At 35.9% G+C, this 26441-nt stretch overlaps 4 protein-coding genes and 1 pseudogene across 5 annotated transcripts; all 5 read left to right on the forward strand.

The window, feature by feature from the left end:
* The first annotated feature begins 2063 nt into the window (after nt 1-2063).
* LOC116146603 (ribosomal RNA small subunit methyltransferase H-like) lies at nt 2064-5800 on the forward strand. 2 transcript variants are annotated; one of them, XM_031432019.1, is made up of 8 exons: nt 2064-2096; nt 2291-2425; nt 2539-2640; nt 3134-3470; nt 3564-3800; nt 4011-4079; nt 4809-5001; nt 5233-5800. In XM_031432019.1, the coding sequence occupies exons 2-8, from the start codon at nt 2313-2315 to the stop codon at nt 5655-5657; spliced, it is 1476 nt and encodes a 491-aa protein (XP_031287879.1). In that variant the 5' UTR covers nt 2064-2096; nt 2291-2312; the 3' UTR covers nt 5658-5800. The 2 variants fall into 2 exon arrangements, with proteins under 2 accessions (XP_031287879.1, XP_031287880.1); XM_031432020.1 differs by having other exon boundaries at nt 3137-3470.
* A 631-nt stretch (nt 5801-6431) lies between these two features.
* On the forward strand, nt 6432-10094 carry LOC116146602 (pentatricopeptide repeat-containing protein At5g27110-like). Its single transcript, XM_031432018.1, has 2 exons — nt 6432-6743; nt 6847-10094. The coding sequence occupies exon 2, from the start codon at nt 7167-7169 to the stop codon at nt 9624-9626; it is 2460 nt and encodes an 819-aa protein (XP_031287878.1). The 5' UTR covers nt 6432-6743; nt 6847-7166; the 3' UTR covers nt 9627-10094.
* A 2000-nt stretch (nt 10095-12094) lies between these two features.
* LOC116146633 (pentatricopeptide repeat-containing protein At4g14170-like) lies at nt 12095-15265 on the forward strand. The gene has a single exon (XM_031432038.1). It carries the CDS (start codon nt 12303-12305, stop codon nt 14769-14771), a length of 2469 nt encoding a protein of 822 aa, XP_031287898.1. The 5' UTR covers nt 12095-12302; the 3' UTR covers nt 14772-15265.
* A 2977-nt stretch (nt 15266-18242) lies between these two features.
* LOC116146627 lies at nt 18243-19753 on the forward strand (annotated as a pseudogene).
* Nucleotides 19754-22754: 3001 nt separating this feature from the next.
* LOC116146615 (aspartic proteinase nepenthesin-1-like) lies at nt 22755-24152 on the forward strand. The gene has a single exon (XM_031432027.1). It carries the CDS (start codon nt 22755-22757, stop codon nt 24150-24152), a length of 1398 nt encoding a protein of 465 aa, XP_031287887.1.
* The last annotated feature ends 2289 nt before the right edge of the window (nt 24153-26441 follow it).

Raw genomic sequence — 26441 nt, forward strand, 5'->3', positions numbered from 1 at the left:
GCCGAATCCATGGTAACACAAAGTGGGATCTTGGGCAGCCGAGCATCTGATTAAGTTGAAACTGAAATTGGTTAATACTCCTCTTTCACACTGTATGCAGAGCTGGGAAATGGGATAAGGCAAACAAGATTAGGGAATTGATGAGAGTTGATCGGGGAAAAGAAAAATCTGGTTACAGTGGGATCAAACAGGGACAGGTAAAGCATTTGTAGGTGGAGAGGTAATGGAGAACTACACTTCGGTCATCAGCATGCAGAATCCTGTTAAATTTGTAAAGAAGAAAGCTGAGTTTTATTGTTTTTGCTGTGTCCCTTATGCACTCTGAAACGTTATTTGGGAGATGAGGCAGTAAAGGAATAAAAATTCTATTCAATTGACTTTGAATTGATATTCAGTCTTAATCTCCAGGAGGTGGAGAAGCTTGCTTAGTATTAAGTGTTGGCAGCATCAATAGTGAACCAGAAAAGTGAAAGTGAAAACAGAAATTTTTTGTCTGTAGAAGACCAAGAGGAGATGAATTGCATCAAACTGTGGCTTAGTAGTACAGTACTTGATAGATAAATACTCCTTTTTTGGCTTCCTACCTCACTTCAAGAGTACTCTCAAGCCTGCCAGGAATTTCGTGCACCCAATAAACAAACAAAATTCAGATTGATTCATTTAGATTTCTTTGTGTCAAATAATGTTTTAAATTGCAATTTTTTTTTTTTTTTTTTTTTGGTATGATTATGAAAGTTAATTGGGGTTTCTTTGTGAGTATTAAGAATTTGAAAGCATTTAAACTGGTTGAAAAATATGGCAGATTCCCAAAGATTTTGGGAATAGTCTCCGAAAAAAATTAAAATAGGGAATGGCCATACTTTGACAATGTTTTAAAAATTTAAAAATATGTAATCTGTATTAAGCTATATATATGTTGTTTCACCCTCACCAATTCATCATTCTTGGATATTCATTGTAGGTTACATGCTTTTACCATAATCTTTTGGAATCCTTTTGTTTTTAGCAACCAAACTGGTGCTAAAAATATAAACATTTTTTTTTTTTTTTTGGACAATACACTGAAGAAGCTATGAGAAAAAGACAGGGAGAGGTTGAATTCATGACCCTCTTTGGGTTTGTGAAGTGCCCCTAAGCTGGGGTAAAATGGCTGTTAACCCATTAAAAAAATTTAATAAAATAATTAAACAACTGAAAATAAAAATCTATTTGTGGATACCATGTAATTAAAAAAGGAAAAATAGTGGACTTAAGAAAGGAGTGTTTAACAATGCTCAATTTTGAAGGGGTTTTTCTGAAATTCGTGATTTTTAAGATTCTTACAAATATTATCAAAAAATATATACAAATTAACCAAAAAAACCGTTCCATTCAGTAATAACAATTACTTCATCTTTTTTACCTATCATAGTAAGTCGTCAAACATTATTTAGTACGTCATGGAGCACCATCTAATACGCGAGAAAGTTTTTTATGTCTTTTAGTACGATATAATTAGAATACGTTTCATTATATCAATTCAAGTGAAATATTATTTATGATGCACGAAAGTATTTTGTCACATGTTAGGCAAGTTTAAGATAAAGCAGGATATTTTTGTCAATTCAAATTATTCAACTTATGTTCTATGTTTGGGTAACTTTGAAAGAAAATCAAAATTAATAAACCCCTCGGATTGTGGTGATTTCTCTAACACCCCTGACAGAACAGAGCATTCCCTTTAACACCCAAAATCTATCCAGGAAGCACACGTCTAAATCCAAATTTGCAATCCCCTCAACAGTCAACACAATTCTTCTTTTCCAACTCAAACTCCATCAACAATTCAACATCAACACCAACTCTTCATCCTTCTTTCGTACCAATCACACTCACAACATTAACAATAAAAGATTTCGACTACACTTGCTTCGATCTCTTCACTCAAAATCAAACCTTTCCCTCAATCGTTCCATCAACTAAGGAGCTTTTAGTGCTGGAGAAAACATCACGGATGACCAGCACTTTCAGGTGCACATAAGAATATTTCTGTTTATTAATTTGCAGCTTCTGTGTTTGGAACNAACTGCTGACGGTCTACCTTCAAAACAACCTTGGTAAATGAGTTTTCTTCTCAATTTCCCTTATTTTATTTTATTTTATTTTTTTTAAGTTTTGTTGATTCAAACTGATTAAATTTTCATTCATCATCTTTACTCAGCCATTCAAAATTTTAAATTCATTTCTTTATATTTTATTTCATCAAATTTTGAATTGACTCCATTATGTTTGCTTCAATGCCTCAATGAAGTTGACCCCATCAAGAATCCATTATGAGAGCGATGAAAATAGTGGCAAGTAGTACCAAGTTGGGAGCAACCGCAAGAGGAGCAGCTTACGCTTTGTCGCCGTCTTTTATTTGCTCCAACTTCGCTAATAGTTCCAGGTTTCACTCTTTCGATTTGTAGGTCGTTGTCGTGGGTCGTCTTGAATATGAAAGTTAGTCATGTCTTTGATTTCTGTTTCTTTTCATGATAAGATGTACTGGGTTTGTTTCAGGAAGAGAGTTCAAGTGGTTAAATTCCATGGAAGGCTGTTGAGTAAGCCACCGGGAATTCAAGCAATGTTGAACACTAGTGCCTTGCAGCCCAGCAAATACAGGTTCTTTCTTTTACTTTGTTTTGTACAGAGAGTCTTGGTGGCACCAGCGCAACATTGTTGTACATTTCGAATGCCTGTTTGATAACATCTCATCACCTAATAAACTAAAATTCTTATTTTATTCGTCTAACCTTTTATCATGATTGATTAATTTTACAATAAATGTATAGATGGTGAGATTTTATTGGATACGCGTATGGATAATATGTTAAGTCTGTCCTGTGCAAGACTTTTTCTGGCTGGTAATCATAACTCTTGGTTGGATCCCTTGTGCTTATATAAGAGGTCTTCTGATCAAATCTCTTGGTTGTTATTATCGGTTTTGAACAATTAGTACACAGTAGGATGGAAGGGGTTTGGTTTAAATGTATAATTTAGAAAGAAAAAAAAATCTCTTGGTTGTTATTATCGGTTTTGAACAATTAAGCTGCCATGCTAGGAAAATAATTTAATCATTTTAGTAAAATTTAAAGTTATTTGCATGGGTTTAAAGCAGCAACTTTAAATTTAAACTGGCTGGTGTTGGAGGGCCTCTTCATGGGTTTGCTGCTTTTACCACATCTCATGCCACTAATGATAAGAAGAAGAGGAAGGAGAGGAGTAAGGAAATGGCAAACGGAACAATTGGATCAAGTGCAAAGGTGGGGCTGGTGAAGGAAAAGAGGAGAACTCGATCTAATAAGGAGTATGAGTATGATTCGATTATACAGGAATCAGATGCATCGCATGTTCCAGTGATGTTAGGTGAAGTGTTGGAGGTTTTCTCGTCATCAAGGAGAATCAGCTCTTTCATTGACTGTACACTTGGAGCTGCTGGTCATTCCTCTGCAGTAAGTATTTGGCTTTGTTTGTCACTGCTTGTTTATTTTTTATCTCTAGTCCAAATCCTTTTCTTAATTTTGATATTTACAACTCTGCAACAGATAATCAGGGCCCATCCAGAGTTGAAACTTTATATTGGAATGGATGTCGATCCTTTGGCGCATGAAAAGGCTCGAACTCACATCGATTCCCTCTTGGATGCTCATTCTGATTTGAAAGCACATATCTTTCTGAAAAATTTTAGACATATCAAATCTGTGCTTAGCAAGGTTGATGAGAATCAAGCAAACTCGGGAGTGGATGGCATATTAATGGACTTGGGAATGTCCTCTATGCAGGTTTGCTTCAATGAAATTGTTGTTGTTTCTCAGTCATATATAACTCTTTCTTATGTCATTAAAAATTTCATGCTGTCCTGAAATCTATGTTTTTGATGTTATGATGATTTCTACTTATACCCAATAATTTGATTGTTGATACTTTGCCTAGGCTCTCATTATTCATACATCTGACTCCTATTTCCTGTGACTAATGCTCTTTATGCCTAGGTGAACAATCCCAAAAGAGGTTTTAGCATGCTTGGTAATGGGCCTCTAGACATGAGAATGGATCCTCAGGTGAGAGTTTTATTTCACATATACAAAAGATGAGTCCACAACAAAATCTAATTCACATTTTCCATCTCTGAAGCACAATACATTACTTTGGATTTCTAGTGACATCCTATTAGGAACAGAGCAGCTTTGCTACTCAGGAACTGGCTTTTGCTTCACCTATCATATTTAATCACATATTCAAATACAGTAAGGTAGAGGCTTAGGTTATCCTTCACGAGAACTCACTCTCTTACGAATCTTCGGCTTTCTGTTTCTCTCCTATGCCCGGATGTTTTATTATACAGTCTTCTTGATGAGTGAACTTTTATTAGATGTCAATCTTGTAGATCATGTGAGCGGCTGGTACATTCTTTAATCATATTATACAGTGTATGTGACCCTTCAAATTCTCTAGCTTGTGTGAACTGATGAGGTTAGTATCTCATTAAAAAAATATGACTAATACAAGTAATGCCATATGAGGGAATGTCGTGGAGTCACAGATGTTAAATTGATTGATACCCTCATTCTAGCAACTTCTTTACGTTAATGTTCAGCTAGCTTTTAAAGGATATAAGAGTAAGTTTTAATTAGTTCAATTCAGTGGTTCTGGTGCCATCCTTCTTTCTCTGCTAGTTTGCATGTTTAGTTATCCTTTCTCATGTGATCTTTTGCTGGGTGATTAGTGTGATTGCTTACTTTAGAATCTTCTTCTGTTTCACTAAACTGATTGAAACAGGCTTATTTCAGGCAAGTCTGAAAGCAGAGGACATATTAAATTCATGGCTAGACACCGAAGTGGGTCGAGTCCTGCGAGAATATGGGGAAGAAAGCAACTGGCGTTTGCTTCAAAAAAGGATTGTTCAAGCTCGTCTTCATGGTGGATTGCATTCCACCAGTGAACTGGTAGATCTTATCCGGAATGTGACTCCACGGACTAGAGGTAAGTTATGCTCCATTCATCTATTATAGTTCCTTACACTTTAGCATACCTTCTGCAAAACAAACATGCCTTTTATACATCTGCACTTTTATCGTTCTCTCTTCGAAGAAGGTTTAAATTGTGTGCTCTATGCTCTATGGCAACAAACTAGGCAATAAAGATTATACAAACTTGATGTGCTATGTACTTTTTCCGAGTAAATAAGTATTTATGGAATTAGAATTACTATAGGAGGTAGACAAGGTTGGATAAAGACAGCAACACGGGTGTTTCAAGCTCTAAGAATTGCCGTGAACGATGAACTAAAGACACTGGAAAATTCCCTCTATGCTTCTTTTGATTGTCTTGCTCCTGGGGGTAGGCTTGCTGTCATTTCCTTCCACAGTTTGGAGGACAGAATTGTGAAACAAACTTTTCTCAACATCATTGACTGCAATAAAGAAGATGATGAAGAGGGGAATGGAGACGAGAGAAGAAGAAGAGATCTGAAACAGATCAGAAATGATAGTGATGTAAATGAGATGTGGATTAAACAAATGATACAAGGTTGGAATGGAACAATTCTCACAAAGAGACCTATAACACCATCTGAAGAAGAGGAAAGATTGAATCGCCGCAGCAGGAGTGCTAAGCTCAGGGTGATTCAAAAGGCTTGAAAATACATGACCAATTCGTCGCGGGAAAACCAATATGTAATCTGTATTAAGCTATATGTATGTTGTTCCACCCTCATCAATTCATCATTCTTGAATCTTCATTGTAGGTTACATGCTTTTACCATAATCTTTTGGAATCCTTTTGTTTTACCAAACTATAAACATTTTTTTTTTTGACAATACATTGGAGAAACTATGAGAAAAAGACAGCGAGAGGTTGAATTCATTTCCCCATTTTGCTGAGGAGCTGGACCTGGACCCTCTTTGGGTTTGTGAAGTTCCTCTAAGCTGGGGTAAAAATGGATGTTAACCCATAAAAAAAATTTAATAAAATAATTAAACAACTGAAAATAAAATTGTACATAGTTATGGTTTAAATTATTATTGTTTTTCTTAAAAAAAAAAAAAAAAATCTATTTGTGGATACCAAGTAATTAAAAAAAGAAAAATAGTGGACTTAAGGGTGTTTAACATATCAAAGCTCAATTTTGAAGGGGTTTTTTTTAAATTCATGATTTTTAAGATTCTTACAAATATTATCAAAAACTTTATACAAATTAACAAGAAAACCGTTCTATTCAATTATAACACGAAAGTATTTTGTCACATGTTAGGAAAGTTTAAGATACAGCAGGATATTTTTGTCAACTCAAATTATTCAACTTATATTCTACGTTTGGAATTGGGAAACTTTGAAAGAAATTCAAAATTAATAAAACCCTGGGATTGTAGTTATCTTACTAACACCCCTGACAGAACAGAGCATTCCCTTTAACACCCAAAATCTATCCAGGAAGCACACGTCTTGATCCAAACTAAGATGTTGAACAGAGCACTACCTTAAAAATTTGCAATCCCCTCAACACAATTCTTCTTTTCCAACTCAAACTCCATCAACAATTCAACATCAACACCAACTTTTCATCCTTCTTTCATACCAACCACTCTCACAACATTAACAATAAAAGATTTCAACTACACTTGCTTCGATCTCTTCACTCAAAATCAAACCTTTCCCTCAATCGTTCCATCAACTAAGGAGCTTTTAGTGCTGGAGAAAACATCACGGATGACCAGCACTTTCAGGTGCACATAAGAATATTTCTGTTTATTAATTTGCAGCTTCTGTGTTTGGAACTTATGGCTGATAAATTTGCATTTTTTTTTTTTTTTTGTTTGGTGTGTGTAGTTTGAGGAGAGTAAAGGGTTTGGGATAATGGAAGGTGAGAGCTTTTCATTCTGAACTATAAGCTCAATCGTCAATTCTTGTCCTTTCTTTCTTTATATGTAGTTTTTTAAAGAAAAGAAAGGAACCCGTTTGGTTGATGAGAAAATTAAAGAAAGAAAGGAAAAAAAGGGGAACTTTTGACATTGTGACTTAAATTTTAAGACCCCTTTACTCAACTCAGCTGAGCCTTACATCTGAATAGGAAATTATATAGTCTAATCCTATAACAAAGAAAAACTACTGGTGGTATTCAAACTCCAAAAGGCCTTTGCCATCTTTCGATGTTGTTAGTGAACAATGCACTTAAAACTCTTCATGTGCATACACGTCGAGTAGCCTCAAGAACTGTATGCGAATACCACTTGCCGTTGAAAAGAAGTCAATGTACCTATCACTCACCAACCAACCCCACACATGTAAATCTCCTCACAATTGCCTCAAACTCCAAGTCTCTACTCCAAACTAAACAAACCCATGCCTTTGCACGCCTCAATGGTTTTCTTCCTGGAAGTGTTTCTCTTTGTGCAACTTTGATCCTTCGCTATGCCGGCTTTAAAGAACCCAATGCCTGTTTCCTTCTCTTTGAACAAACTATTAATTATTGCCACACTGCATTCCTGTGGAACACTTTCATTCGGGCTCTATCGGTTGCCTGTGTTCATGATGGTTTTGTTACCTACAATCAAATGGTTAGGACTGGAGTTTCGCTTGATGATCATACCTTCCCTTTTGTTCTAAAGGTGTGTGCCGATAATTTGGAACTTCAAAAGGGTATGGAGATTCATGGGCGTCTGTTCAAACTTGGTTTTGAAACGAATGTCTTTTTGGGTAATATCCTATTGTTGTTTTATGGTAATTGTGGGCTTTTGGAAAATGTTAAGAGTGTGTTTTATGAAATGCGTGAGAGAGATATTGTATGTTGGAATACAATTATAAGGGTATTTTCGGGTAATGGGTGTTATGTGGAGGCCCTTGATTTATATCGTGGTATGATTTTATGGTCTGGGTTTAAACCAAATGCAGTTAGTGTTGTCAGTATATTGCGAGTTTGTGGGGGCCTTGCAAATGAGGTCATGGCAAAGCAGATTCATTGTTATGCTGTGAAGAATGGGTTAGATGTTCGGATTACTATAAGTAATTCACTGATTGATGTGTATGGGAAATGTGGAAATGTGATGGCTTCAAGGAAAGTTTTTGATGAAATGGCAGAAAGGGATCAAATTTCTTGGAATGCCATTATCACTAGTCTTTCTCATACAGGGTGTAACAAGGATGCTTTAAATATGTTTAGGCTGATGATTTGTGCAAGGTTGACGCCAAACTCTATTGCCATATCTAGTATTTTACATGTGTTGGTTGAATTAGAGTTATTCAGTTTAGGAAAGGAAATCCACGGGTTCAGTTTAAGAATGGGCATAGAATCTGATGTGTTTGTTGCCAACTCATTGATTAACATGTATGCAAAATCAGGCCATCCATCTGAAGCTTCCTATGTATTTCACTATATGCCTGTAAAGGATGTTGTTACTTGGAATGCCATGATTACTAATCTTACTCAGAATGGGCTTCAGTTAGCAGCTCTGGAACTAGTAAGAGAAATGGTAGTCCATAACAAGATTCCTGACTCAGTCACTTTGACAAGTGTTATCCCAACTTGTGCACGAGGTGGTTTCCTTCATCAAGGAAAAGAAATCCATGCAGTTACCATCCGTAAGGGGTTCAACTTTGATCTGTTTGTCACCAATGCTCTGACAGATATGTATGCAAAATGTGGCTGCCTAGATCTGGCTCAACGTGTTTTTGATATATCCCTTAGGGATGAATTATCTTATAATATATTAATAGCAAGCTATGCTGAAACTAGTGATTGCTCAAAATCTTTGAGTTTATTCTCAGAAATGGGTCTCATCGGTATGATGCATGATGTGGTTTCCTTTGTGGGTGCTATATCAGCTTGTGCAAATCTAGCTGCAATCAAGCAAGGGAAAGAGATCCATGGAGTTGTTATGAGAAACTTTTTTCACGCACACCTCTTTGTTGCTAATTCACTTTTGGGCTTCTATTCCAGATGTGGTCGAATTGATATAGCTAATAAGATCTTTGAGCGGATTCCAAATAAGAATGCAGCCTCTTGGAATACTATGATTTTGGGTTATGGAATGATTGGTGAGTTGGATATTGCTATCAATCTCTTCGAAAATATGAGGGAAGATGGAGTGGAATATGATTCAGTTTCATATATTGCAGTTTTGTTGGCCTGTAGCCATGAAGGATTTGTTGAGAAGGGGAGGAAATACTTTGAGGAAATGCAAGCTCAGAATATTAAGCCGACGCAAATGCACTATGCTTGTATGGTTGATCTCCTTGGACGAGCTGGCCTTATGGAAGATGCAGTGGAACTTGTAAAAAATTTACCCATCATACCAGATGCCAATGTTTGGTGTGCTTTGCTTGGGGCATGCCGAATCCATGGTAACACAAAGTTGGGATCTTGGGCAGCCGAGCATCTGATTAAGTTGAAACCTGAACATTGTTGGTATAATACTCCTCTTTCAAACATGTATGCAGAAGCTGGGAAATGGGATAAGGCAAACAAGATTAGGGAATTGATGAAGTTGATCGGGGAAAAGAAAAATCCTGGTTACAGTTGGGATCAAAGCAGGGACCAGGTACAAGCATTTGTAGTTGGAGAGGTAATGGAGAACTGCACTGTCGGTCATCAGCATGCAGAATCCTGTTAAATTTGTTAAAGAAGAAAGCTGAGTTTTATTGTTTTTTGCTGATGTCCCTTATGCACTCTCTGAAACGTCATTTGGGAGATGAGGCAGTAAAGGAATAAAAAGTTCTATTCAATTGACTTTGATATGATATTCAAGTCTTTAATCTCCAGGAGGTGGAGAAGCTTGCTTAGTATTAAGTGTTGGCAGCATCAATAGTGAACCAGAAAAGTGAAAGTGAATAACAGAAATTTTATGTCTGTAGAAGACCAAGAGGAGATGAATTGCATCAAACTTTGGCAGTTTGGCTTAGTATGTACAGTACTTGATAGATAAATACTCCTTTTTTGGCTTCCTTACCATCATCTTCAATAGAGTACTCTCCAAGCCTGCCAGGAATTTTCTTGTGCACACTTATAAAACAAACAAAATTCAGATTGATTCATTTAGATTTCTTGTGTGTCAAATAATTGTTTTAAATTGCAATTTTTTTTTTTTTTTTGGTTATGATTATGAAAGTTCAATTGGCGTCTTCTTTGTGAGTATTTAAGAATTTGAAAGCATTTAAACTGGTTGAAAAATATGGCAGATTCCCAAAGATTTTGGGAATAGTCTCCGAAAAAATTTAAAAATAGGGAATGGCCATACTTTGACAATGTTTTTGCTGACATTGTCCTTGAAAAATCCTCAGTTTATTATCTTTGATGTGGACTGGGAACAATATCACCAGGCCTTTTCGAGTGGCTGGAGCAGCGGCGTTGGCTCCTTTTATTTACCAAGGGTTGAAGAAGATCCAAAACTATTTCAAGTTACCAAATCTTGTCAATGCATTTGCTCCTTCTTGTCTCCATAGTAGGTGCATCGTGTTTAACCCTGCTGGCTTGCTCACCCTTTCTAGATGGGGAAAATGAATTCAAGAGATAAATTTCTGGACTGCCACTTTGAAAAATACCTTAATCAAAGTGCAGAAAATGAAGAAATGATCACTCCTTTTTTGGCCTTTTTTGTGCTTGAAAATGCTTATATGTTAGTAATTGTGTCATTTGATTCTAATATTTTCTAGTTGTGCTCTGGAACATATAAGGAAAACTTTCATTTACAAACTACCTTTGGGCGGTCGAGCGTGTCACGACCGGGGGCTATCCTCTATCTTGCCACCTTCGGGTTCAAGAGCTTTTCCCACTCGTCAGACACGTCCAAGGTATTGTCCGTTATGGGTCCTTCTGGCCATGCCTCTTTCAGACCCTCATGACTTTGTTTCGCTTTGTAGTCTTTTTTCCATCTTGCGAACGCCTCCCCCATGACTTGAACCTTAGCCTTATACCTTGGTCAAATAACATGAGTACCATTGGGCGGGATAAAGGATATTTTTTTAATACCTTCTTATTTATTGAAATATTTACATCTAACAAGTTATTTAAAGTAAACATGGAATTTTAAAGAAAGTATCATTCAATATAACAAATCATTTTATATTTTAAAACATGTAAAGTTTTATATTTTAAAAATATCCCTTTAGTTGAAAGTAACTATTGAAACTTATTTTTACAAGGTATAAGGTTTTACAGGATATTCTGGACAAATAAGTTTTGCCTTATTACAATATTATATCAACATTTTAACGTAAAATTTGTAAACTTTTAACGTGAAACTGGTAAATTTTTAACGTGAAACTTGTAAACTGTTGACATGAAACTTGCAAAATACACTTTATTTGATAATAGACTTATCCGTGGATAGTCTAAATGGTTAGAACAAATTAGTGATAGTGTGGATGGACGTACGGTCTTAAGTTTCTGTCACATGTTAGGAAAGTTTAAGATAAAGCAGGATATTTTTGTCAATTCAAATTATTCAACTTATGTTCTATGTTTGGGTAACTTTGAAAGAAAATCAAAATTAATAAAACCCTTGGATTGTGGTTATTTTAACTAACGCCCCTGACAGAACAGAGCATTCCCTTTAACACCCAAAATCTATCCAGGAAGCACACGTCTTGATCCAAACTAAGATGTTGAACAGAGCACTACCTTAAAAATTTGCAATCCCCTCAACACAATTCTTCTTTTCCAACTCAAACTCCATCAACAATTCAACATCAACACCAACTTTTCATCCTTCTTTCATACCAACCACTCTCACAACATTAACAATAAAAGATTTCAACTACACTTGCTTCGATCTCTTCACTCAAAATCAAACCTTTCCCTCAATCGTTCCATCAACTAAGGAGCTTTTAGTGCTGGAGAAAACATCACGGATGACCAGCACTTTCAGGTGCACATAAGAATATTTCTGTTTATTAATTTGCAGCTTCTGTGTTTGGCACTTATGGCTGATAAATTTGCATTTTTTTTTTTTTTTTTTTTGGTGTGTGGAGTTTGAGGAGAGTAAAGGCTATGGGCTAATGCAAGGTGAGGGCTTTCCATTCTGAACCATACGCTCAATCGTCAATTCTTGTCCTTTCTTTCTTTATATGTAGTTTTTTAAAGAAAAGAAAGGAACCCGTTTGGTTGATGAGAAAATTAAAGAAAGAAAGGAAAAAAAGGGGAACTTTTGACATTGTGACTTAAATTTTAAGACCCCTTTACTCAACTCAGCTGAGCCTTACATCTGAATAGGAAATTATATAGTCTAATCCTATAACAAAGAAAAACTACTGGTGGTATTCAAACTCCAAAAGGCCTTTGCCATCTTTCGATGTTGTTAGTGAACAATGCACTTAAAACTCTTCATGTGCATACACGTCGAGTAGCCTCAAGAACTGTATGCGAATACCACTTGCCGTTGAAAAGAAGTCAATGTACCTATCACTCACCAACCAACCCCACACATGTAAATCTCCTCACAATTGCCTCAAACTCCAAGTCTCTACTCCAAACTAAACAAACCCATGCCTTTGCACGCCTCAATGGTTTTCTTCCTGGAAGTGTTTCTCTTTGTGCCACTTTGATCCTTCGCTATGCCGGCTTTAAAGAACCCAATGCCTGTTTCCTTCTCTTTGAACAAACTATTACTTATTGCCACACTGCATTCCTGTGGAACACTTTCATTCGGGCTCTATCGGTTGCCCGTGTTCATGATGGTTTTGTTACCTACAATCGAATGGTTAGGACCGGAGTTTCGCTTGATGATCATACCTTTCCTTTTGTTCTAAAGACGTGTGCCGATAATTTGGAACTTCAAAAGGGTATGGAGATGCATGGGCGTCTATTCAAACTTGGTTTTGAAACGGATGTCTTTGTGGGTAATACCCTATTGCTGTTTTATGGTAATTGTGGGCTTTTGGAAAATGTTAAGAGTGTGTTTGATGAAATGCATGAGAGAGATATTGTATCCTGGAATACAATTATAGGGGTATTTTCCGGTAATGGGTGCCACATGGAGGCGCTTGATTTATATTGTGATATGATTTTAAGGTCTGGGTTTAAACCAAATTCAGTTAGTGTTGTTAGTATTTTGCCAGTTTGTGGGAGCCTTGCAAATGAGGCCATGGTAAAGAAGATTCATTGTTATGCTGTAAAAATTGGGTTAGATGTTCAGGTGACTATAAGTAATGCACTGGTTGATGTGTATGGGAAATGTGGAAATGTGATGGCTTCAAGGAAAGTTTTTGATGAAATGGCAGAGAGGAATGAAGTTTCTTGGAATGCCATTATCTCTAGTCTTGCTCATACAGGGTGTAACAAGGATGCTTTAAATATGTTTAGGCTGATGATTTGTACAGGGCTGACACCAAACTCTATTGCCATATCTAGTATTTTACCTGTGTTGGTTGAATTAGAATTATTCAGTTCAGGAAAGGAAATCCACGGGTTCAGTTTAAGAATGGGCATTGACTCTGATGTATTTGTTGCTAACTCATTGATTGACATGTACGCAAAATCAGGCCATCCATCTGAAGCGTCCTGTGTGTTTCACTATATGCCTGTAAAGAATGTTGTTACTTGGAATGCCATGATTGCTAATTTTACTCAAAATGGGCTTCAGTTAGCAGCTCTAGAACTAGTAAGGGCAATGCCAGTCCATAACAAGATTCCTAACTCTGTCACTTTGACAAATGTTCTGGCAGCTTGTGCACGAGTTGGTTTCCTTCGTCCAGGAAAAGAGATCCATGCAGTTACCATCCGTATGGGGTTCAACTTTGATCTGTTTGTCACCAATGCTCTGACAGATATGTATGCAAAATGTGGCTGCCTAGATCTGGCTCAAAGTGTTTTTGACATATCCCTTCGGGATGAAATATCTTATAATATATTAATAGCAAGCTATGCTGAAACTAGTGATTGCTCAAAATCTTTGAGTTTATTCTCAGAAATGGGTCTCATCGGTATGATGCATGATGTGGTTTCCTTTGTGGGTGCTATATCAGCTTGTGCAAATCTAGCTGCAATCAAGCAAGGGAAAGAGATCCATGGAGTTGTTATGAGAAACTTTTTTCACGCACACCTCTTTGTTGCTAATTCACTTTTGGACTTCTATTCCAGATGTGGTCGAATTGATATAGCTAATAAGATCTTTGAGCGGATTCCAAATAAGAATGCAGCCTCTTGGAATACTATGATTTTGGGTTATGGAATGCTTGGTGAGTTGGATATTGCTATCGGTCTCTTCGAAAATATGAGGGAAGATGGAGTGGAATATGATTCAGTTTCATATATTGCAGTTTTGTCGGTCTGTAGCCATGGAGGATTTGTTGAGAAGGGGAGAAAATACTTTGAGGAAATGCAAGCTCAGAATATTAAGCCGACGCAAATGCACTATGCTTGTATGGTTGATCTCCTTGGACGAGTTGGCCTTATGGAAGATGCAGTGGAACTTATAAAAAATTTACCCATCATACCGGATGCCAGTGTTTGGGGTGCTTTGCTTGGGGCATGCCGAATCCATGGTAACACAAAGTTGGGGTCTTGGGCAGCCGAGCATCTGATTAAGTTGAAACCTGAACATTGTTGGCATTATATTCCTCTTTCAAACATGTATGCTGAAGCTGGGAAATGGGATGAGGCAAACAGGATTAGGGAATTGATGAAGTCGAGAGGGGCAAAGAAAAATCCTGGTTACAGTTGGGATCAAAGCAGGGACCAGGTACAAGCATTTGTAGTTGGAGAGGTAATGGAGAACTACACTATCGGTCATTGGCATGCAGAATCCTGTAAAATCTGTTAAAGAAGAAAGCTGAGTTTTATTTATTTTATTTTTTTGCTGATGTCCCTTATGCACTTTCTGAGACGTCATTTGGGAGATGAGGCAGTAAAGGAATAAGAAGTGCTATTCAATTGACTTTGATATGTTATTCAAGCCTGTAATCGGAAGGAGGTGGAGAAAAGAAAAAGTTTACTTAGTATTAGTGTTGGCAGCGTCAATAGTGAACCAGAAAAGTGAATAACAGATATTTCATGTCTGTAGAAGACCAAGAGGAGATGAATTGCATCGAACTTTGGCTTAGTAGGTACTGTACTTGCTAGATAAATACTCCTTTTTTGGCTTCCTTACCATCATTTTCAGTACAGTACTCTCCAAGCCTGCGAGGAATTTTCTTGTGCACACTAATAAAACAAACAAAATTCTGATTGATTCATTTAAGTTTCTTCTTTTTCAAATAATTGTTTAAAATTGCAATTTTTTTTTTTTAAATTTTTGTTATGAATATGAAAGTTCAATTGGGATCTTCTTTGTGAGTATTTGAGAATTTGAAAGCATTTGATACTGGTTGAAAAATATGGCAGATTCCCAAAGATTTGGGGATAGTATCCGAAAAAATTTAAAAAAAGGGAATGGCCAAACTTTGACAATGTTTTTGCATGGGAACTTACAGTGAAATTAAGTTTTGTTTCCTTGGCTACATGTTGTAGAGAACCTATATAGCTTATGGGTTGTTTGATAGTTTTGCATAACCAGTTTCTTTGTCTTGGCATTCCTCGGCTATGAGAAGAGTACTGGCAAGAACCCTGCCACTAATCTACAAGCACTTTTAGATTACAAAATGCTTCTCTTTTGATATTTGTCGCTTGAAAGCTCTACTTTTATATATTTTTTCAAAGTCATAATGATGGTTTAATTGAGTGTCAAACGGAAGAAAACATCTTTATACATTTAGCAATTAGCTAAATTACGTTTTAACAGCAGTGAGACACAGGGTTTCTCAAATCCGCCATCATAAATATTCTTGATCATGGTCTGCTTCGTTGGGTTTTTCCTTTTCCAACTTAGATGATATGCATTGTCAGTTCGTCACTCGGTTTCTGATCTTTTGCTAACATTGTCCTTGAAAAATCTTTAGTTTATTATCTTGATGTGGACCGGGAACATCATTCGTAGGCCTTTTTGGCATGAATCTGGCTAGAAAAATGCCAAATCTGTGGCCAAAGATCTGGCCACATCTAGTCGTCAAAGACGGCCAAATATGACCATTGTCAAACGGCTAGATGTGGCCAGATTTGGTTGTCAACGACCAAATTTTTGGCTAGATCGGTGCATAATCGACCACATCCAATCGGTGTGTGTCATTCCAACACATTTCGACCACCTTCGACGGTGGTGGCTGGTTGCTGACAATATGGGTGGTGGGAGTGTTGTAATTTATAAACTTTCTATTGTAGAGGTGTTTAACTAAATTAACAAATATAAGGGGTTAAAAAATTAATCAGAAAATGTTTTCCAAAATTTAGGGTCCATTTGGTTCATTATTCTGATAGTTTTTAAAATAATATTTTGAAAAAAGTTAAATTGGGCGGGTGTTACGATGTAAGATTTGGAAATTAACAAAATATCCTTATGTTTGTTTTTACTAAACACCCCTATAATAAAATATTAAAGTTAACAAACACTCTCAACCCATCCATTAAATACGATAGTGACCCACCCCGCTAGAGAGTGGTCAAAGTGTTTTTGCATTTCTAAAAAAATATTTGAAGGTATTTAATTAAATTAACAAATTTAAAAGGTTCAAAAAAATAAAAAATATCGAATAATATTTTGAGAATAATGGTATTTTACTGTTTAACTTTAATAGTTTCCCAAAATAAAACATAGAAGCCTTATTAAACACATTTTCAAATTCAAATCTTATTCTCGTAAAAACATCCAAATCAACTTAACTCAACTTTAAAAAAATACTATTCTAAATACTCAAACAATCACAACCAAACATTTTTGAAATATAAGAAATTCAATAACAACAATTACTTGAATCTTTTTCACCTGTCATAGCCTGTCGTTGAACATTATTTAGTAGTCATGAAGCATCATCTAATTCACAAGAATTTTTTTATGCTTTTAGTATAATATAATTAATCAATAAGAATTCATTACGTACATCAATAAGTTAAACATACCTCTTTGTTGGTTTACTATAACATTTCTTAAGATTCCCAGTAATCTTTCAAGGTAATCTATCTTTTGTAATCAATATTCCCAGTAATTAACATCTGAATCAAAGCCCCCAAAGTATTTTGTCACATGTTAGGCAGGATATTTTTGTCAATTAAAATTATTCATCTGTTATGTTGGATAAATTTGAAAATAAATAAATAAATAAATAAACACTGGATTGGGTTATTCTCACTAACACCCTGACAGATCAAAGCTCTCACTTTAACACCCAAATTTTATCCAGTAAGCACCGTCTAGATGTCCAAACTAAGACGTTGAGCACGAGCTACCTTAAAACTTGCAAGCCCCTCAACGCAACTCTTCTTTCCAATTCAAACTCCGTCAACATCAAAACCAACTGTTCATCCTTCTTCCATACCACCACTCTCACAACAGTAGCGATAAAGGATTTCAACTACGCTTGCTTCAATCTCTTCACTCAAAATCAAACCTTTCCCTCAAGCGTTCCATCAACCAAGGAGCTTTTAATGTGGAGAAAACATCAGATGACCAGCACTTTTCAGGGTGCACATAGAATATTTCAAATTATTTATTTGCAGCTTCTGTGTTTTGGACCTATGGCTGATAAATGCAAGGTGAGGCTTTTCATTCTGAACTATAAGCTCAATCATCAATTCTTGTGCTTCTTCTTGTATGTAGCTTAAGAAAAGAAAAGAACGCGTTTGGTGATGAGAAAATTAGGGAAAGAAAAGGAAAAAAGAGGAAACTTTTGACTTTGTGACTTAAATTTTTGACCCCTTAACTCAACTCAGCCGAGCCTTATGTCTGAATAGGAAATTATATATTCTAATCCTATAACAAAGAAAAATACTAGCGATATTCAAACTCCAAAAGGCCTTTGCTATCTTTCGATGTTGTTACGAACAATGCACTAAAACTCTTCATGTGCATATACATCAGTAGCCTCAAGAATTGTATGCAATAACATGCTGTCGAAAAGACGTCAATGTACCTATCATTCACCAACCAACCACACACATGTTAATCTCCTCACAATTGCCTCAAACTCCAAGTCTTACCACCAAATTAAACAAACCCATGCCTTTGCACTCCTCAATGGTTTTCTTCCTAGAAGTGTTCTCTTTGTGCCTCTTTGATCCTCCGCTATGCCGCATTTCAAGAACCCAATGCCTGTTTCCTTCTCTTTGAACAACTTTACTTATTGCCCACATGCATTCCTGGGGAACACTTTCATTCGGGCTCTATCGTTGCCCGTGTTCATGATGGTTTTGTTACCTACAATGAATGGTTAGGACCGGAGTTTCGCTTGATGATCATACCTTTCCTTTTGTTCTAAAGACGTGTGCCGATATTTGGAACTTCAAAAGGGTATGGAGATGCATGGGCGTCTATTCAAACTTGGTTTTGAAACGGATGTCTTTGTGGTAATACCTATTGTTGTTTTATGGTAATGTGGGCTTTTGGAAAATGTTAAGAGTGTGTTTGATGAAATGCGTGAGAGAGATATTGTATCCTGGAATACAATTATAGGGGTATTTTCGGTAATGGGTGTCCCGTGGAGGCGCTTGATTTATATTGCGATAGATTTTAAGGTCTGTGTTTAAACCAAATCAGTTAGTGTTGTTAGTATTTTGCCAGTTTGGGGAGCCTTGCAAATGAGGATGGTAAAGCAGATTCATTGTTATGCTGTAAAAATTGGGTTAGAGTTCAGGTGACTATAATAATGCACTGGTTGATGTGTATGGGAAATGTGGAAATTGATGGCTTCAAAGAAAGTTTTTGATGAATGGCAGAGAGAATGAAGTTTCTTGGAATGCCATTATCGCTAGTCTTGCTCATACAGGGTGTAACAAGGATGCTTTAAATATGTTTAGGCTGATGATTTGTACAGGGCTGACACCAAACCCTATTGCCATATCTAGTATTTTACTGTGTTGGTTGAATTAATTATTCAGTTCAGGAAAGGAAATCCACGGGTTCAGTTTAAGAATGGGCATTGACTCTGATGTATTTGTTGCAACTCATTGATTGACATGTACGCAAAATCAGGCCATCCATCTGAAGCGTCCTGGTGTTTCACTATATGCCTGTAAAGAATGTTGTTACTTGGAATGCCATGATTGCTAATTTTACTCAAGGGCTTCAGTTAGCAGCTCTAGAGCTAGTAAGGGCAATGCCAGTCCATAACAAGATTCCTAACTCTGTCACTTTGACAAATGTTCTGCCAGCTTGTGCACGAGTTGGTTTCCTTCGTCCAGGAAAAGAGATCCATGCAGTTACCATCCGTAGGGGTTCAACTTTGATCTGTTTGTCACCAATCTCTGACAGATATGTATGCAAAAGTGGCTGCCTAGATCTGGCTCAAAGTGTTTTTGACATATCTTCGGGATGAAATATCTTATAATATATTAATAGCAAGCTATGCTGAAACTAGTGATGCTCAAATCTTTGAGTTTATTCTCAGAAATGGGTCTCATCGGTATGATGCATGATGTGGTTTCCTTTGTGGGTGCTATATCAGCTTGTGCAAATCTAGCTGCAATCAAGCAAGGGAAAGAGATCCATGGAGTTGTAATGAGAAACCTTTTTCACGCACACTTTTTGTTGCTAATTCACTTTTGGGCTTTTATTCCAGATGTGGTCGAATTGATATAGCTGATAAGATCTTGAGCGGATTCCAAATAAGGATGCAGCCTCTTGGAATACTATGATTTGGGTTATGGAATGCTGGTGAGTTGGACATTGCTATCAATCTCTTCGAAAACATGAGGGAAGATGGAGTGAGATATGATTAGTTTCTATATTTGCAGTTGTTGCGGCTGTAGCCATGGAGGTTTGTTGAGAGGGGGAGGAAATACTTTGAGGAAATGCAGCTCAGAATATTAAGCCACACAATGCACTATGCTTGTATGGTTGATCTCTTGGACGAGCTGGCTTATGGAAGATGCAGGGAACTTATAAAAAATTTACCCATCATACCGGATGCCAATGTTTGGGGTGCTTTGCTTGGGGCATGCCGAATCCATGGTAATATAGAGTTGGGGTCTGGGCAGCCGAGCATCTGTTTAAGTTGAACACTGAGCATTGTGGGTATTATATTCTTCTTTCAAACATGTATGCTGAAGCGGGAAATGGGATGAGGCAAAGGATTAGGGAATTGATGAAGTGAGAGGGGCAAAGAAAATCCTGGTTACAGTTGGGTTCAAAGCGGGACCAGGTACAAGCATTTGTAGTTGGAGAGGTAATGGAGAACTACACTATCGGTCATCGGCATGCAGAATCCTTTTAAATTGTAAAGAAGAATCTGAGTTTTATGGTTTTTTGCTGATGTTCCTTATTCACTCTTTAAAACGTCATTTGGGAGATGAGGCAGTAAAGGATAAGAAGTGCTATTCAATTGACTTTGATATGTTATTCAAGTCTGTAATCTCAAGGGTGGAGAAAAGAAAATGAAAAGTTACTTAGTAATAACTCTTGGCAGCATCAATAGTGAACCAGAAAAATGAATAACAGAAATTTTAGTTTTAGAAGACCAAGAGGAGATGAACTGCATCGAACTTTGCAGTTTGGCTTAGTAGGTACAGTACTTGATAGATAAATACTCCTTTTTGGCTCTACCACCACCTTCAAGTACCTCCAAACCTGCAAGGAATTTTCTTGACACACCAAGAAAAAAAATTCAGATTGATTCATTTAAGTTTCTATTGTGTCAAATAATTTTTTAAAATTGCATTTTTTATTTATTTTATGATTATGATATTTCAATTGGGATATTTTTTGTGAGTATTTGAGACTTTGAAAGCATTTAATACTGGTTGAAAAATATGGCAGATTCCCAGAGATTTTGGGAATTGTCTCCAAAATGGTAAAAAAGGGAATGGCCAAACTTTGGTGAAATTAAGTTTTGTTGTAGAGAACCTATATAGTATTTGAATCTTTCTTTATGTTTTCATCAGGCTAATTGAGCTGAAATCAATTCAAAGCTTGCAAAGCTTGGGCTTGCTGCAGTGCTAGCTTCTGAGTTGTTTGATGGTGTTACATATATCAGTTTCTTTCTCCTGGCATTCCTCGGCTATGAGAGCAGTACCGGCAAGAACCCTGCCACTGTCCTAGAAGCACTTTTAGGGGGTAAGATACGAAATGCTTCACTTTCGATATTTGTCGCTTGAAAGCTCTAGTTTTTCAAAGTCATACATGCTGGCTCACTTATCCTCAACAGAAGAAACATCTCTATATATTTAAAGTTTCACTTTGTTAGCAATTAGCTAAATTACGTTTTAACAGCAGTGACACACAGGGTTTCTCAAATCCACTCAATCATAAATATTCTTTGATCATGGTCAACTTCGTTTTGGTTTTTTCTTTTTCCAACATAAGATGATATGCATAGTCACTCCGTTTCTGATCTTTTCCTAGCATTCTCTCTGAAAAATCCTCACATTGTTATCTTGATGTTGACTGGGAACAACATCAGCAGGCCTTTTCGAGTGTCAGGAGCGGCGTTGGCTCCTTTTATCGACAAAGGTTTGAAGAAGATCCAATACTATTTCAAGTTTCCAAATCTTGTCTATGCATTTGCCCTTGTTGTCTCCATAGTAGGTGCATCATGTTTAACCGCCGCTGGCTTTCTCACCCTTTCTAGACGAGGAAAATTAATTAAAGAGATAAATTTATGGACTCCCCCTTGAATATATGAAGTGATTTTAGCCCAGTGAGGATATAATTGTCATATATTTTAACTTAATTTGAGACACTTATTCATAACCATTTATAAAATCATAATAACGACGTGACAAGTAAAATAACTACTTATAAGTTATAACTTCTTATTCACCAATCATGAGATTGTTTCAAATCAAAGGATGAAAAGTTAAATCACCATTTTAAGTAAAAAAAAAAAAAAAAAAATAAAAAAAAAATATATATATAATGAAAAAAAATTTTTTTTTAACTTAATTTTGGATACTTCATGAAAGCCGTTCATTATCGTTAATCCAACGGTGATAAGAGAGTAGTTAAAGGTAAGTGTATTTAATGCCAATTCAACATCTCTTATCATCGTTGGATCATCATTGATTTTTTTTTTTTTAAACTTAATTTTTAATCGTATTTATATTTATAATTGGTTAATGTTGAGTATTTAATTATACAATATATATATTAAAAATTATCATAAATTTGATAAAGGGTTATCTATAATATCGTGATAATATTATTTTAGTAGCATAATATAATCCTTTGATTAAATATAAACTCTTTCATATTTAAAAAAAGAAAAAAAAAAAAAAAAAAAAAACAAGTTCATAATCACATATTGAGAAATTATGGCCTTTTTTGTTTTTTTTTAATAATAAACAATTTTTATATATGGAAATCAAGATATGGAAGAAAACTTGAAAAGTATTAAAAAAAAGTCGAATATGAAAATATATTGTCAAGAAAATCATCTAAAATTTATGGATTTTATTATGTTATAATTGTCACCAAAAAAAAAAAAAAAAAAAAGTGAAGATGAAAATGTCATTTAGAAATTGTTGAATTAAATTTTTGTATATATAAATTTCTTAATTAATATGCATATATTTATTAATAGAAAATTCTAGGTAGTTAATAATTTGTTCTTTTTTCTTAATTAATATGTGTATAGATAAATACCAATGTCCTAATTAAAAGAGAGACATTGATTAATAACTGATTTCTTTTTACTATCTTCAGCACCAAAAAACTCTCAAAACCATAATAAAAATGGAGGTACAACAAATGCTTCTGAGACTTTAGTTCCTTTTTTTCATTAAAATGGCAGGAATCGGATACCTCAGAGCAGCGACTGTGTTTCTTTCACTATTTATTCTTCCTGAACTCAGTTTCGCTGCTCCGAATCCTTCAGGATTCCGCCTCAGGCTCATCCCAAGGGACTATCCGGGCTCCCCTCTAAATCCTGGAAACCTCACGGAGCTCGAAAGAGAGAGATTTATTAATTACTTTAATGGTAGAGGTACACAAGGACGATTGCATTCAAATACAGCCAATTCTTCATCGTTCAACGACAGAAAATTTGTAACCCCTCTGTATCGTGATACGTTCTACTACATTGGCGAGTTTTCGATCGGATCAGAACCAGCGAATGTGACAGTGTATCTAGTTATAGACACTACCAGTAGCTTAATTTGGATGCAGTGTCAGCCCTGCAAAAATTGTTACCATCAACAACTTCCCATGTACAATTCTCAAGCTTCCAAATCTTACAGCAAGGTTTCTTGTGAAGATCCATATTGTTCAAAAAGCTCCGGTTTCGAATGTGTAAATGATGAATGTGTCTACAAAGCTCACTACGATGAAGGTGGCTCTACAAACGGTATCTTATCGCGGGAATCATTTACCTTCCAAACTGATAATAAAGGCGGCAATTTAACCGTCCCCGGCGTGGTGTTCGGCTGCTCCAATGATAACCAAAATTTCCCGCAGTTCGAAAGAGATGGAATCATTTCTGGTGTTATGGGATTAAGCTTATCTCCAGAATCGCTGTTCGGCCAGTTGTCGAATGTGATGCAGAATGTTTTCTCTTATTGCATTGTTCCTTTCTCTCCAATGCTGCAGCATCCGAGTATTCTGAGGTTTGGCAAGGATGTTCATATACCAAATCGACCAATTTCAACAGTCCGATACTATATCATGGAAGAGAATTATAATTATTACTTGACTTTGAATGATATAAGTGTTGGAGAAAGCAGGATAGGATTTCCTCCAGAAATCTTCCTTCCGAACAATTCCGGGATCTTCATCGATCCAGGGACTCCAATTACTCAGCTTGTCGCGGATTCTACTGATCGCCATCCCAATGTTTTACATTATGTGTTGCTAGAATTCCAGGCTTACTTTGATTCATTCGGTCTCGTGCAAGTGAATGGAACCGGACTTGGTTTCGACCTTTGTTACAACCAAACAGCAGATTTTAAGCAATATCCGACGATGACTTACCATTTCGTAGGGGGAGACTGGATAGTCGCCGGCGAACATGTCATCGTGAATTTTAGTTCTGCAGGTTTTTTCTGTGTGGGATTGACTGCAAGTCCGAAGGGTTATAAAGACAATATTCTGGGAGCAGTTCATCAGCAAAATAAGCGCGTTATTCATAATGGAAACCTCGGTGCAATCCAGTTTTACCCAGAGCGCTGTGATCAAGATACTTTTTAGGGTACGTTTGGTATAGGAAATGTTGAATTATTGGGAATGTTAGATTACTATAATCTTATATTACCTTAAAAATTATTCGAAATCTTTAGAAAAATATATTTGGTTAGTTGGTGGATATGTTATATTGATATGTTTGGTTAGGGGGAATAAATTGTTGGGTATGTTATTTAAGTTATTAAATTACCCTCATTTTAAATATTAATATAATATTATTTTTATTATTAATTTTTGAATAATTCTTTTAACCCCCAATATTTCAGATTTAGCTAAAGCATCCCCGCTTATATAAAACTTTAATTTATGGCAAAATCACCCCCACCCTTTGCTGCCGCCTGCCACCATTGCAAACCATTGTCGAAAGTCTCCGAAAGTTGTCATGAGTAGCTCACCATGACTACGAGGCTCTGATATGGCCATTTCTAGCCATATTGATGGCCGAAAACAGCCATATCAGGCCAAATCTGGCCGTTAACGGCCAAGTCCCTAGCCATTATCGGCCAGATCTAGGTAAGATATGACCGTTAACGGCTAGATCTCGCCCAGATCTGGCCTGCTATGGCCATTTTCATCCATCAATATGGTCGAAAACGGCCATATCGAAGCCTCCCGGAGCCTCCCAGGGAATCTTGATCATTTTTAGGGACTCCAGCGGCAGTCCGTGGTGGTTGGCCCACTGTCATTAGTGGTGGCTGGGTGACGGTGGTGGTCTATAATTTGTTTTAAATATAAGGGCATTATTGTCCAAAAACTTAATTAAACAAGGGTTAAATTGAAATGGTTATTAATGTAAATTTATTATAAAACAGGGATATTATTATCCAAAATTTTTATTAATAAGAGATAGAATTATAATAAAAATAAGATTATTAAGGTAATCTTACAATATCTAAGAAAATGAAAGTAATCAGATTACCTTCAATATTATCAACAGTAACAACTATTGGTAATACAAGATTATCGGTATCTTATATTATTTAACAATCAAACATAGTAATCAAGTAAATATAAGATGACATAACCCTAATAATCTTCCATTACCTCCAACCAAATGCCCCCTTAGATCATTGGACTCGATTGAAATTTTTATGGTGCTTCAGGATATTCCTGGTGTGATGCAGTGTTTCTCATTCTGAGTAAATAGTTTGAAGACAATGTAATAAATTGTTCCAATTAAAAGTTTATGTTATTGTATTAGCTCGTTTACAATGTTTGTAAATGTCAAAATATATATATATAGTAATATATATATATAATATATATAATATATATATATATTATATATTTATGCATTCCAGACATGCTTCAGATTCTTAACTTTGTATGTAATATTCTTAATCGATATCTATTTAATTTATCCTGGAAACCTCACTGGAAATTTTATTGTGTGAAAATTGTTTATAATATTACATGGGAAAACTTAGGAATCAACTTTGTACACATCATTGTCTAACTTCTCGACTAATCTCCAGTGGGACCCTCATTGTCTAACTTCCCTACTAAATACCCTACAAGCAGGGCGCATCTAGCCCCTTTGAAGGTCAGATTTTTTTTTTAAATTATAAATATATAGAAAAAAATTGTATTAATAATATATTCAGTTACCTAGATTTTAAAAAAAATAACAACTATTATACTATTTGCTAATTTATTATGGTATACTAAACTTGATAATTGAAGTAATAACTAAATATTATGATTAAATGAAATATACTATTTTATTCAAAAATGATTCTTTTAATAACATTAAAACACTTTTAATTGGATCCTAATTCTAATTATACACTTAATAATCAAAACTTTATATAATTATATAATATATTAAAATTTTTATATGGTGTAGTTTATATGTAATAAGTATCGTTGTATATTTTATTAATTAGGTTATTCAAATTTAACTTTTTCTATTTCAAATTTTTTAGGTAAAATAATGAAACCCCCCATTATTCACAAATATTTCATTGGAGCTAGTTCCAAACAGTTTCCAAAATAATTCCAAACAGGTTTCAAAAGTCGGTTCCAATCGGATACCTACTATGGGTTCTAAGCAAGTTCCAAACTGGGTACCCGTTTCAGGTTCTTTTTTCAAGTTCTGGTTCTGGTTCCCATTCCTCACACACTAAAACCAGAACCGCACAGTGTCGGTTCCAATAAAATGGAACTGGCACCTACCCGCACAATGCCGTTTTCGATTCCGGTTTCGCTTTCCGATTCTACCCGCAGGTTCCGGTTCTACCCGTTACCCGTCATCATCCCTAGTTGGATTGTCCCGTCTCTCAACAATATAACACT

This window comes from Pistacia vera, unplaced genomic scaffold (assembly GCF_008641045.1).
Source record: "Pistacia vera cultivar Batoury unplaced genomic scaffold, PisVer_v2 Contig48, whole genome shotgun sequence".
NCBI classification, from domain to species: Eukaryota; Viridiplantae; Streptophyta; class Magnoliopsida; order Sapindales; family Anacardiaceae; genus Pistacia; species Pistacia vera.